Source organism: Phyllostomus discolor, chromosome 8 (assembly GCF_004126475.2).
Source record: "Phyllostomus discolor isolate MPI-MPIP mPhyDis1 chromosome 8, mPhyDis1.pri.v3, whole genome shotgun sequence".
Taxonomy (NCBI): domain Eukaryota; kingdom Metazoa; phylum Chordata; class Mammalia; order Chiroptera; family Phyllostomidae; genus Phyllostomus; species Phyllostomus discolor.
Genome location: NC_040910.2, coordinates 24,009,726 through 24,023,381, shown reverse-complemented (window position 1 = coordinate 24,023,381; position 13,656 = coordinate 24,009,726). Strand labels below are relative to the sequence as shown.

At 33.5% G+C, this 13,656-nt stretch overlaps 1 protein-coding gene across 5 annotated transcripts in view; it reads right to left on the bottom strand.

The window, feature by feature from the left end:
- FSTL5 (follistatin like 5) overlaps positions 1-13,656 on the bottom strand; it is a 546,524-nt gene that overhangs the window by 102,856 nt on the left and 430,012 nt on the right. For all 5 annotated transcript variants that reach the window (XM_028519771.2, XM_028519772.2, XM_036031946.1 and 2 more), the window contains one exon: positions 3,730-3,891. In XM_028519771.2, the coding sequence (XP_028375572.1) occupies positions 3,730-3,891 (162 nt within the window). The remainder of the gene's footprint in view (positions 1-3,729; positions 3,892-13,656) is intronic.

The following is a 13,656-nucleotide window of genomic DNA, read 5'->3' as shown; positions in this document are numbered from 1 at the left end:
TTGTTCTGCTCATTTGTTTATGCTCTTTTTCTCCTCTTCTCTTCTCCTTTCTTTTTCCTTTCCTTTCCTTTTCTCTTTTCTTTCTTTCTAATGTGTCTCTGTGTGTGTATTTGCATGTGGGTGTTCCATGTTACCTGGCCACAGGAACGCCATGTGCAGTAGAAGGGAACGTGGCTATTTATGACAAGGGACAAAATAATCATTTGGCTTCTTGGGGAAAGAAGGTGGAACACCATTGGGAAAAGATCCTGAATGCCATTCCTTGGGATGTGAATGGGGTAGAGAGAGGGAGTGAGTATTTGAGGAGACACCATCGTCAGAGACAGCTGAGCCCCTTTCTCAATTCATAAACAGTACTGCACACCTCCATTCCCCCATTCTTTGAGGGGAATCATTTGTTCAAACACAGGTTGGCAATGTTTTCCTTTTCCATTGTTCTTGTTTTTTCTGTGAAAGGCCAGATAGTAAATATTTTAGGCTTTGTGGGTGGTAGAGTCTCTGTGGCAACTCTTCACCCTTACTAAAGAAGCTTGAAAGCAGCCATAGATAATATTTTTAAAAATAAGCATGGCTTGTTCTGAAAACAAAAGAAAAAGCGAAAAAAAAATTTCTTTATGTACAAAAATAGGCAGGTTTCCAGATTTGGGCAGTGGGCCTTACTTTGCAGCTCCCTGCTCTAAAAGATAGGAAGTGAGTGATGAATTTAAGCCTGTATCAGCTTCCTGTTTTATATCTCCACAGAACAAGCTTTTCTTTCGAGACCCACATTCAACCTAAATTCCCTCGAGTTTTTGGAACATCAAGTCAATGTATTCCATCTTTAAATTCTCTCTTCTCAGTATTCTTATATGTTTTCCTAACCTATATGCTCTATTCTCCTTCCCTCTTTCCCTATAAAATCTAGTATTTTTAGGTATTTTCTACTTTATTGCCAGAACTACCAAATCCCTCATCCATTTATCATCCTGACCCATATGCCTTACTAACCTCCAGAACTAGGATGAGCTGACATGCTTCTGCACCTGGTGTTGCTGAACCTAGGTTTGTGAGTAAATTATGAGACTACTGCATTAGCAAATGCACAAATTTGCATTTTCACAGCTTTCAATTTTCAGAATGTTCAGTGCCTTCTGTATTCATTTCACTTGACCTTTACAGTTAGATAGGTTTCATGTCCTACTCCGCTTTTATGTCAAATCTTTACTCTTTGATGTTTTACGTTTTGAAACTAACTTCTCATCACTCCAAGTAAGTGACCTTGCCCTTTAAATCTTAAAGTGCATAGAAATGATTAGGAAGGAAATCCAAATCATTTTACAATATAAACTTGTATCAAATAATCATGTTATACCTTAAACTTACACAATGTTATATGTTGATTATATTTCTATAAATAAACCTGAAAACAAGGAATGTAAACCCCAGACATCCCGTTTCCATCTATATCTTCACCTTTATTTACTTCTCACCATAAATTTTCTGTTTCTTTCCAAGGCAAATCTCCCCTTTTCCTGTTGATTTCTATAACCCTTGGTTCATCTCTCCCTCTTCCATTCCCTACAAATCTTTATCTTTACCAATATTCCCTCAAACTGATAAACTGTCCAAAGAGAAACGAATATCTTCATCAGTCCTAACCTTTTCCAACACCATATACTACCCCCTCTATCTTTCCTCCTTTCAAAATGAGTAAAGAGATTTTTATGATTTTTCCTCCTTTTCATTTTTAAACTCACTGAAGACTGGTTGCTACTAATACTGCTTTTTTTTTCCTAATTGTTACAAGGACAAATAAATAACCTAACTCAATAACATGTTTTAATGAACTTTCTTGACCTTTCTATGCATTTGACATTATTAAACTTTTTTTCCATCTTTGGCTTTTTTTTCTTATGTAGTATATCACCTTGTTCTCCTACATCTTTGCTGATTTTTAGTCTCTTGTATTATTTGCATTGATTTGCTTGTCAATAAAATATTTCTGCTTTCCCAGGACTGTACTTCCTGTCTTTAACATATTATCCCATCTACTGCCAGTTATTCAGTTAGTGCCCAGACTTGGACTTCAAATAAAAATGCTAAATAAGCATCTAATGAATAAATGAATAATTTAATAACTATAGCATTTAGTAATAGGTCATTGCATGTAAAGCCATATGGAGTTTCATACTTCTATACACCCAGCTTTGTCTCTTAGGTTGTGCTCATTATTCACTTTTTATTATTTGCCATATATTCTCAAAATTTTACCTTTTTCAACCTTGTTTTTAAAATGACAATAGCTATTTTATAAGGGTTCCCACTCTTTCAGTGTTGAGTCTGGAGGGTAACCAGTTCCCTAAATTTGCTTCCTATATATTCCTGGAAATAAAGATATATATTCTTGTGGTTTACTACTATTAAGTGAGCAAGAAATGACACAATCAAAAACTAACAAATTTCCTCTACTTTAATTCCTCTTAATCAGATCGATCTCAGATTATAAAAAGCAAGATGAAATCAGTAGATGTAAACTTGTAAATTTGTTGGGGCTACTTATATCAATGGAGAGATTTCTAGGATTCAGGTTTTAAAGGTCAAAAATACTTTTACATGTGTCATTTTTGACATAAAAATAAATACACAAATGTTTCGAGACTTATTTTAAAATACTGATAAAACATATTTATGCCCTGGCTGGAGTAGCTTAGTGGATTGAGCACGGTCTGTGAACCAAAGCATCGCAGGTTCGATTCCCAGTCAGGGCACATGCCTGGGTTGCAGGCCACGGCCCCCAGAAACCACATATTGATGTCTCTCTCTCTCTTTCTCCCTCCCTTCCCTCTCTAAAAAATAAATAAAAAAATAAAATCTTAAAAAAACATATTTACTATTAAAATGGAATAAAAGTTAATGCTTACAAAATTTTTAAAAAATGAAAATATACTTATTTTGGGAACTATGAATTGAAGAAATTTAAAGGTATGGAATAAAGAATAGAACACCATCCATGATGATCAAGTAAAGTGACTCATGTGCTACTATTGACAATAGAAATAAAATTTGCATGTGTTCTTACTAGTATAATCAACTTGTATGTAACTGCTTTTTCATTACTTAGACTACTTGACACTGCAAAGATTGTCTGTTTTTGTTTTTCACTTAACATATATTTGTGGCTATAATTGGTATAATATTAATAATTAATTATGTATATACACTAAAATATTAGAACATGTAGAATATTTTATATATTAGAATACAATAATTTAATAACCTAAAGCAAGGTAAATGTAAAACATTTAGTAACATTTTATTCTCCCTTCATTTACAAAGTATACTCAAAACATTCACTAAAGAATTTCTATATTATTGACACCCTTTATAACATATATTTTAATCTTTGATTTAAACATTTAAATAGTCACATCAGAACTGGGTTCTATGAAGAGATCCAATTATTCTGTTCAGCATATCTGCTGTAATTCAGAGGATAAATATTTAAAAGATACATAATTTAATATTTTACTTATCACCAAAATAATGATGTGATCATTATGATAAGACTATTATTTAAAACATTAAATAATATTAAAAGACTCTAATTCAAATATAATGTTTTAGGTACAACCACATTCTTTTCATAGTTGTGACATTTTGTTGACATAAGATTCATTTCCATTTTTTTTAATCAAATGATGTAAAGATAAAACTTTGGTATAAAATTTTACACGGTCAAGTAGAAAGCACCTTGAAGAGTGAGTTGTTTGGACAGCTTCGGGGTGATGTCCACCCCATTCTTCAGCCAGCCCAGCTGTGGGTTCGGTATGCCCTCTGCATGGCACCTCAGACTTGCCGTGACTCCGGGCTCTCGAGCCTGACTCTCTGGATACACCCGGATTACTGGAGGAACTAATAAAAGAAATGGAAGGGAGAGTGAATTAAAATCCATATTTGATTTTCAAAAACAAAAATTGCAATACAATAAAAATAGAAATGATATATTTTAGTGATTTAGCATATTTTTATAGATCTTAGTTTCCAAATTTTATTATCTACTAAAATGTACCAGAGATCTTTGGGTAAAGACTATTCTGAGACTATTGGAGGGTAAAATATATAGGCTGAGCCAAGGATACCTTGCTTCAATCATTTAAAAAGTCCTCAAATTGATAAAAATATATATTTAAAAAAGGCATCATGTATACATGGATTGAAAGAATTAGCTTGTAAGATAGTAAGAATTGGTAAGAACTGTTATTGATAAGATGACTGTACTCCTAAACTGATATCTAGAGACAATGTAAAGCCTATCAAAATCCAAATGCATTTTTGCAGAATTGGAAGAGGCACTCCTCAGATTCATCTATAGTTACAAAGGGCCTCAAAAAGCCAAAACAATCTTGAAAAAAGAACAAAACTGGGGACTTCCTACCTCTCAACTTTCAAACATACTACAAAGCTTCAGTAATGTTATAACATTTAAAGAAACTTAATACATAAAAAGCTTTATTCAAAAGAACTAGAATTTTCCCCAAACTAAAGAAGGAATAATATCAATTTTATATAACCTTTTCTAGGAAATAGAAAGGAGAGAGGTTGTGTTTCTTTGGTAGTGTTAAAGTAGCCATACAAATCCTTTCATCTTCAAGACAGTACAAACTGTCGGATGTAAGATGGATAAGATGGGAAATTCTTCTCATTTTACATGTGGGCTGATTTAATGACACATTGGCAATGTGATGGTTCAAGATACCCAAAATTAGTCCATAAAAAGTACTGCAGTGTCCTCCTAGCTCTTTGTTGGATCAGTTGGTCTTGGAAAAGTCAGCTGCCATGTCATAAAGATACATAACCAGTCATAACAAGTGAGAGAGAAAAGCCCCATGCCAACAGCCAGCAAGCAACAAATAGGCATGTGAGTGAGCCATCTTGGAAGTCCTCCAGCCCCAAGTAGGCTTTCAGATGATGGCAGCCCTAGCTAATATGTGAAATTCCACCTCAGGGAGGAACTCATACCAGAACCACATAGTTAAGCTGTTCTAAAACTTTTTATCTTAGCTCTTTATTATCTCAAATCTCTATTTTCTTGTTATCCCATAAGATAATAAATGTTTGTTGTTTGAAGCCACCTACAGAAGGGGTTTTGCCTCATGCAGTCATTATATCCCCATGCCTAGCAGAGTGACTAAAGAAACTTAGAGCAAGGAGAGAAGTCCACAGGATGTGTGTTACCAGAGTATCATACCTAGCTCTTCTTCACACTCACATTTTAGTATTTGCTCTTTAGATTATCTGTGAAAGCCTATGTACCCTACATTTGCTTGAATAAGACTATGACTTAGTAAACAAGCAAAAACACTCTAGATTTCAGTTGAAGAATATTCTGCAAGAGCTATCTTTGCAAAAGACAATGGAAAGAAGTCTTGTTTGCCTGGACCATCATGAATTAAGCTATATAGTTTGAGCTACCTGTCTTTTATTTTTACTCATCAGAACACCAATCAAAGATGCAAGGATGGGAACCAATCTGAGATTCTCTTTAGGGTCACATATCTAGCCAAAAGATAATTTTACCACTTTTCTTTTGAGTGGCTGGCAGAGACATTCTCTATACAAATTTGATTGACTAATGAATAAGTGTTGGTTTTCCAGATTTACTGAAATTATAAAAGCAATGCAGACCAAGATTGTAGTTAAAGTCATCAGGTGAGGAGTAATATGCCTATCACCCCACTGGCTTCCTAGTTCTCTCTGTTGGCTATATTCTAGAGATCTTAAACTAGATGCATGTCAACTAGAACACAGAGACAAGGGGGAAGAGAGAGATCCTCAGAAGGGTCCAATAATCTTTTGAGTCTGCAGCTGGGACTTTTCCTTGTATATTGCCTTTAATAGTTCCGGGGCATATAAATCGTAAACTTCCAAAGCTCTGAGCATCAAAATCCTACTATACCCCTTCCCCTCTCCTAAACACAAACACACTAACAAACATCCACAACAATGATCCAAGTAAAACCAAGATCTTATTTTTTCACCCTTGATGACTACTTGAATAGTTTATTTTGAAATGTCAAAGGCAGTTTCAAAAATAGTTCTTAACAATGCTTTTCTACCTGTTCTCCTGGTAACACAGAGCATATGTTTAGGCTCATCTGAGATATCTAGCACAGACTAGTTTTTATAACAATTTACTGTATAGGAAGTACAAATAAATAACTTTTAAAAGAGATTTTTTAATGTACTTTCAGCAAACCCACATTTATTATAAGATCTGGATAAGAGACTCTTTCAAATATTCAGACTTAATTTCTAATTTCTTAACAACCTGGGACTTAAGAGATGAGCTTTTTAAAAAGAGATATTTAATAAAAGCAAGTGTGTCTTGCCATAGAACTTATAGCCAAAGGATCAATGCTTCTTGCAAAATTCTGTGGAATAGCAAAAAATTGAGACAACCTAAATATATTTGAAAATTAGTTTAAATGAAGCACGTCAATCAATTCATTGATAATAATGGATTTGACATCATTCATATTAGAAAACATAGATATTTTATTAGTCACACATACTATCACTGATACTTCCCAAAGGACAACTTTTCAAATAAAGTTCAATTTCACCCAGTATTCCTAGCTGTCTCTACGTTATTGATGTACTTGCGCATGAACTGAAACCAGTGGTTGATAATTTTAATATATTTAACTTTTATACCCAAATAGAAAATATATGTTTTTAAACATAAAAATAATGTCATATAATATGTTTCTTACTTAGTATACTGGCATCAGATGATTACCTGAAAAATCTCTCAAACGCATAGAATTGAAGAATAAGTGATTGGCATAACAACTATTTAATTTCAGTGACAAGCTACACATTTAAAAGTAGGTTATTTTTCCCAGGATACATATTATGAAATATAAATGAGGACTGATGGCAGCCTGAATTAAAAAGTCAATAATCCCCCCGAGAACACTTCAAGCCATTTGTTCCAGTCATTTTTAGTTAGGAAGTGCACTCTATGAACTTGTCTTTCCTTCCTATTGGCAGTGCGTAAAAAGAGAACCTCATGAAGAACACCAAAGGGTTTTCATATTGGATTTAGAATCCAATTTGTGTGCACTATCACGAAAATCTTTAAATAAGGCTCCTACTATTGTAAGCAAAAGCTGATATTTAAAAATAAGTGTCGCCGTACTCTGAAAACTTCCTAATGATATTTAGTGTCCCCAAACTAACTCAGGAAGCATTTTAAACTAGTTGGCTTTATTTGATAAAATACTATCAAGTGAGGTCAAGTAATATTAATATCAAATAATATATCATGTGTGCTTATGTACATTTAAATAGTTGATATTACATATTATTCCATTTTATTCTATAAAATATAACCAAGTAAGTTGCTGTCAGTTAAAATAAAAGAAATACAAGGTGTAAATATATGAATTTTATTCATGAATAAAATTTAAGAAAAGTATAAAATCTGATTTATTTTGAGTTTTAAGATAACAATATACAAGTATTTATTGAGCAGTGTCTACACGCAGCACATTGTGCTCAGTAACTTTCTCTCTGTTTTATGAATTAAACCGTCGTGTGACTGCTCAGTTCAGGTTTTGAAATTAGCCAAATGGAAAATTGGAAAAAATGTTCTCTGGGCCTAAATTGTCTTATATGGTATTGATTATAAAATAAATGACCTCATAGAAATATATACTTAGAATCTAATATAATTTCTGAATTAGGCTTTTAGCAATAATATATAAGGGATATCTGAGATATTTGAAAAGTTATAATTAAAAATGTAAAGACTAAAGTGCCATAAGTGCATTTATAGTATTTGGGAGAGAAATTAATAATTCACTTCAAATAGATTTCACTTCTCAAGAAGCTGAACTAGTTGTTTTTATCACCCAGTTAAAGTAAACAATATAACCATGAGACAAAATAAACTAATATAACACAATCACATTTAATGTAACAGTTTGTAGAACATAAACTGTAAATAATTAGATACTGTACATGGAGGACTAGTTACTCTCAGAATACATATATAAGGCTCGTGCTCTTTAGCTAGTTACAGAAATTAGAAATGAAAATGGCATTCTGATCTGATACTAATAATATTAAGTTGAGAAACCAAAAGGTAGGTAAATAAATAAAAATAAATAAAAGGTAGATAAGCTAAAGAAAATAAAATATAATTAGTACAGTTATACTTTCTTAGATTTTTCTTTCTCCAAAACTTAGGGTTTTGTGTGGAATCAGTTGTAAATATTTCTGAATTCAAAAACTAGGAACTATTTAATAATAATAATAATAACAACAAGAACAACAATAGCTATGGAACTGGGTGAAGGTTGTAGATATATTTCCTGAAGGTCCATAAATTTTATTGTACTATAATAAATGTGCTTTTTCTCAGTATTTGGAGGGATCTAATATAAGGATTTTAATATAATAATCCTTCTAATCAAATATTAAAAAGGATCTAGAGGGAGAAAAAACGTCTGTATAACACCAAACCCCTTTTTTTTCCCATTCTTCCACTTTCACCCTGTGATCTTTCTTTAGGAATTCCTGCACTATTGCCAGAAGCTATGGAAACAGCATAATCTGGGTTCTTTAAGAGCCAGATTTGATTTTTTTTATTTTAATGGTTGTTCAAGTACAGTTTTCTGCCTTTTATTCCCATCCCAGCCTACCCCCCAGCCCTCCCCACCTCTCTCCCGTTTCCACCCCCCCTTGTTTTTGTCCAGGTGTCCTTTATACTTGTTCCTGCAAACCCTTCCCCTTTTCCCCTGAAATTCCCTCCTCTCTCCCCTCTGGTCACTGTCAGCCTGTTCTCTATTTCAGTCTCTTTGGTTATATTTTGCTTGTTTGTTTGCTTTGTTGATTAGGTTCCTGTTAAAGGTGAGATCATATGGTATTTGAGAGCCAGGAGGTCACGATCCCTGACCCAACACAATGACTTCACTCTAACCGAAAACAAAAATGAATTTAAGGTCAATCTTCAGGTCACAGGTGTATGTAAACAACTAAACACTGAGGTTTCTTTTTTTCCTTTTCTTGATGCCATTGTCTTGCATTCTTTTGAAGGATTCTGTCACTGTTCTTCCACAAATTATCTGCACAGCTGCAACTGTGAGAAAAGGTTCTGAGAAAGCTTGAGGGTAAGAATATAAATGTGTCTGAAGTAGCACTGACTCACAGCAGCATCTGGATTGTTCTGTTTGTATTATGATTCCTTTGTCATTTAAGCAACTTTCCTATGAAAAATTACAGACTGGGTTTAATAAATATTTTAAATGTTACTGAGCTTGTCCAATGCCTTTTGTCTCTGACATTATTAAAGCCATCAATTTCTCTTTAACTTTGTCCCAAAGCAGTCTTTTTTATATTCATGACTTTCACACTGCCTCTTGTCAATATTACAGAACTCTCTGATCACATTATGCAGCCTTCATAAAAATGGAGAAGATGCAACAAATGTTGGAGGCAAAATATAAATTAACACCAACATCCTTATGGTCCTAAACTTTTGTGATGCTTTTATTTGGTCTTCCTATTTAGCTCATGGTACTGTAAAAACTCACAACTTTTTAAGCTCTTTTGAAAGGGACAGCAGTTCATCCTAGTTTAATTAACCTAGCTAGATCTGCTCTGCAGGTTCTTGTCTGTGGCTCCTTTAATCCTCAATTATGAAGTCTCAAAAGCCATCATTTTAAAAAATGCTCTCTGAGTCAAAAAAAGACAATATAACAAAGGCATTCAAGGTAATAATACAAAGGATGTTTCTCTAAATCTCTGGGGAGAAAATAAGAATTAATGAAATGAATCAATACATTAAAAGGCACCAGCATTTTAAATAAATAAAATTTTAGCAAATTGCAATACATTATTATTTATTTAATTTATTTTTTATGGAAGTGATGACTAAGAACTTTATAACCAACATATTTCCATCATTTCATTTTAGGTATTTCTCACAAATTTCACATAGCTAATTTTTTACCCAACTTTTCAATTTAACACAGAAATTAAACCCATATCAATTGTGATAAATATATTTGTTTTAATATTTCCATATTATTTTATACTTGTAATGTATTATACATGGTTGCTGTTTCTTCTTTTTCACTTTTTCTTACTTTACACTGTATATTCATTCCCCTTCCATTCTGCTGTTGTAAAATTCTCACTTTAATTGTTACAGGGAATCTTCATTATTCAGATTATATCTAAGAACTGAAAAACAGCTACTCCTGACTCAAGATACCATCTCCATCCAAAATAGAGCTTTACAATTTTTTGCTTACTCACTGCTTTTTGCTTCACACATGCAATCCTAAACCTGAAGAAAAGTAAAACAGAATGAGCAAAAATCTGACTCAGTCACATGGGGAAGTTGGGAGTCCTGCTATTTTCCTGGACAACCTCAGTGTTAAAACTCAGAAATCCACACATTTTCCAAAAAAGCAAACATGTGACTGTGAGGGGAGGTGGTCCACTCTGGATCCACGCAGACCTGTGCTGTCCCTCCCACCACTTGCTACTTCCATTTCTCCTTCATCGGTGTTACTGTATTACCCTCTGTCATAAAATCATTTTTTATTTGCATCTCATACTTAACCAAAACTTAACTCAAAAGGGATGTAAACTTAAATGCAGAATGTAAAACTGTAAAACTTTTGGGAAAACATACAAGAAATGTTTTTCATCATCTAAGGCTCAGCAAAGAATCATTAGACTTGACCCCAAAAGCACTATCATAAAAGAAAAAACTAATAAGTGAACTGCACCAAAATTAAAAATTTTGCTCTGGAAAAGACTTTGTGAAAAAGATTAAAAGGGAAGCTACAGAGTGGAAGAAAATATTTATAAACTATATATGCAACAAAAATAGTAATTAGGATATCTAAAGAAATATCAAAACTCAGCAAGAAGATCAAGTAATATAATTAGAAAATTGGCAAAATATATTAGAGGGAATTTTACTACAGATGATATACAAATGGCAAATATTCACCTGAAAATATGTTTGGTATCATCAACCATTAAGTAACTACAAATTAATATGATAAGACATCACTACTCAACTATCATACTAGCTACAATGAAAATAGTGATAATGCCAAATGGTGGCAAGGATGAAAAGAAATTGAATCACTCATTTATTACTAGTGATAATATATAATAGTACAGGTACTCTATCAGTTTTTAAGAAAACTAAACAACTAACTACAATATGACTTAGCAATTAAATTTCCAAGCATATCCCAGAGAAATGAAAATTTAAGTTCACATAAAAACCTCTATATGAATGTTTTACAGCTTTATTTGCAAGAGACAGCAACTGCAATCAGCCAAGATGTTCTTCAATGGGTAAATGGCTAAGCAAACCCTGGTGTAACCACACCATGAATTACTATTTAGCAATAAAACAGAACAAACCATTGATTCACATGACAACATAGATGTTAAGTAGTTGTGTTAGCAGATAAGTAATTAAGCAGAAGTTATGCTGAGTGAAAAAACAAAAGTCAATTCCAAAAGGATGCAACGCATTACTGCATTTATATTAAGTCTTGAAAAAATTATAAAAATAGAGCACATATTAGTGGTTGCTAGGGGTTACCAAGGGGCTGAGCAAAGGAGAGAAGTGAGTGTAAAACGTCCGGGATCCTTATGGTGATGGACTTGTTCTGTATCTTGACTGACTCTGTGCACTTCAGTATCCTGGCTCTTCATTCGTACTATGGTTTTGCAAAATGTTACCAATGACGGGACACAGGGAAAAGGTTAAAAGGATTTCTTTCCATAGTTTCTTGAAACTGCATAAGAATCTACAGCTATCTCAAAATAAAAAGTTTAATGAAAGTATTATTTCAAAAACATATTCTATATTTCAGTGGTGGAGAAAAGTCCACCCTAAGCAGTTCAAAGGAAGTCAGCCATCTGATTGGAACCATCCAAATGCCTTCCTAGCGTTCTCAGGCAACCCCTTGTCCCTGGGAGACTCCCTGCATCCTCCCAGCTCTGGGGAGAACCTCCCCGTGATCTCCCTTCAGATCTCTCACTGCTAATGTGCGTCCTGACTGGACAGGAGTGTTTGTGCGTTTGTGTTTCTTACCCTACTGGTAGTTGCTGGCAGCAACTAACGTATGTTACCTCTGAAGCTAATGCCAAGTTCTACCCCAAAAGGCACGTTTTCTGTAAGTTTATCTGCAAATAAGGTTCCAACCAACATTAATCATAATATGTAGCCAATTAAAAGACTAGAATTCATCTGTGTCTTGTCCCTTTAATTTATTAAAAAAACCCTTCTAAACAATCCACTATATAACTATTTACCATAACACATTTATTTTTAATTTTTCCTCAATTTTACCTCTTTTTTCTACCTTAGGTTTAGATTTTTAGTAATATTAAAAATACCCCAAATTTAAAAAGCTCACTATTTCTAGGTTTTGATAATTCAGAAATATCTTAACTGGCCTTCTGCCTGCCAGCTTTACACAAATCTATTGTCCACATCACTAAAAAACGTATCGTTTAATTGAAAGTAGGATGTTGCATCTCATCCCCTCAAGGTCCATTATCTTGTACATCACCCCCTTTTTTTCAGCATAAGATCCAAACTATTTAACATAAAATGCCCATCTTTATCTGGTGTGCACTTGCCTCTCAAAATTTCTACCTTGCCAATCTTTTCTTAAATGCCTGTATAAATGCTTCCAGATCACCATGTGCTTTTTTCTTTCTCCTCCTACTTCAACTATTTTATCCTTCCTCCTCCTCTTTCTCCTCTTCCTTCACTCCTGCTTTCTCCTTCACTGTCAGCTCTGCTTCCTTCTTTTATTTCTCTTCCCTTTTATTTTCTTCTACCTTTTTCTTATTAGCCTTTTTTTTTTGTCTCCCATTTTTTCTATTCATGTTTTAGGTGCAAATTTTTCATTCAGTGTCTCCTCTATCTACTGTATGTTTTGGACTGTAAGACACATTTTTTTTTACCACATTTTTTACTTCAAAATTTTTTTTCCTATTTTCCTCCTCTAAAACCTAGGTGCATCTATTTTTCGGACCATTAGATGGAAAAATAGGAAGAAAAATTTTGAAGTAAAAAATGTGGTAAAAAAGTGCATCTTATAGTCTGAAAAATATGGTATCTATCTCTATTTATTATATATATAATTATAATTATATACATTATATGTGGATCATATCGATCTAAGCTATTTACATGTATAATTATAATTATATACCTTATGTACAGATTGTATCTATCTATCTATTTACCTATCTATCTACCTACCTACCTATCTACTTATTTAAATTTGTTACAGAAATTTGACCTTACACAATTCTATTGTATGAGTTGGATGGACAGCCTCTCTGAGGATGTTTGATGCCTTTCTGTCTGATTCTGGAGCTTGAAGTCCACAGGGAAGACAGTCAAAAAGAGAAGATTGGTGTGAAGTATGAGAAGCCTATTCTCACACTTTAGAAAAGAAAAACAGAAAGTAGATTAGTGGTTGCCAGGGGCTGGAGGGTTGAGGGTGAATGCCGAGTGACTGCTAAGTGCTACAAGCTTACTTTCTGAGGTGGCGAAAATGCTGTGGAATTAACGGTGTTGGTTGTGCAGTACTGGGAGTACACCAAAAGACCACTGGA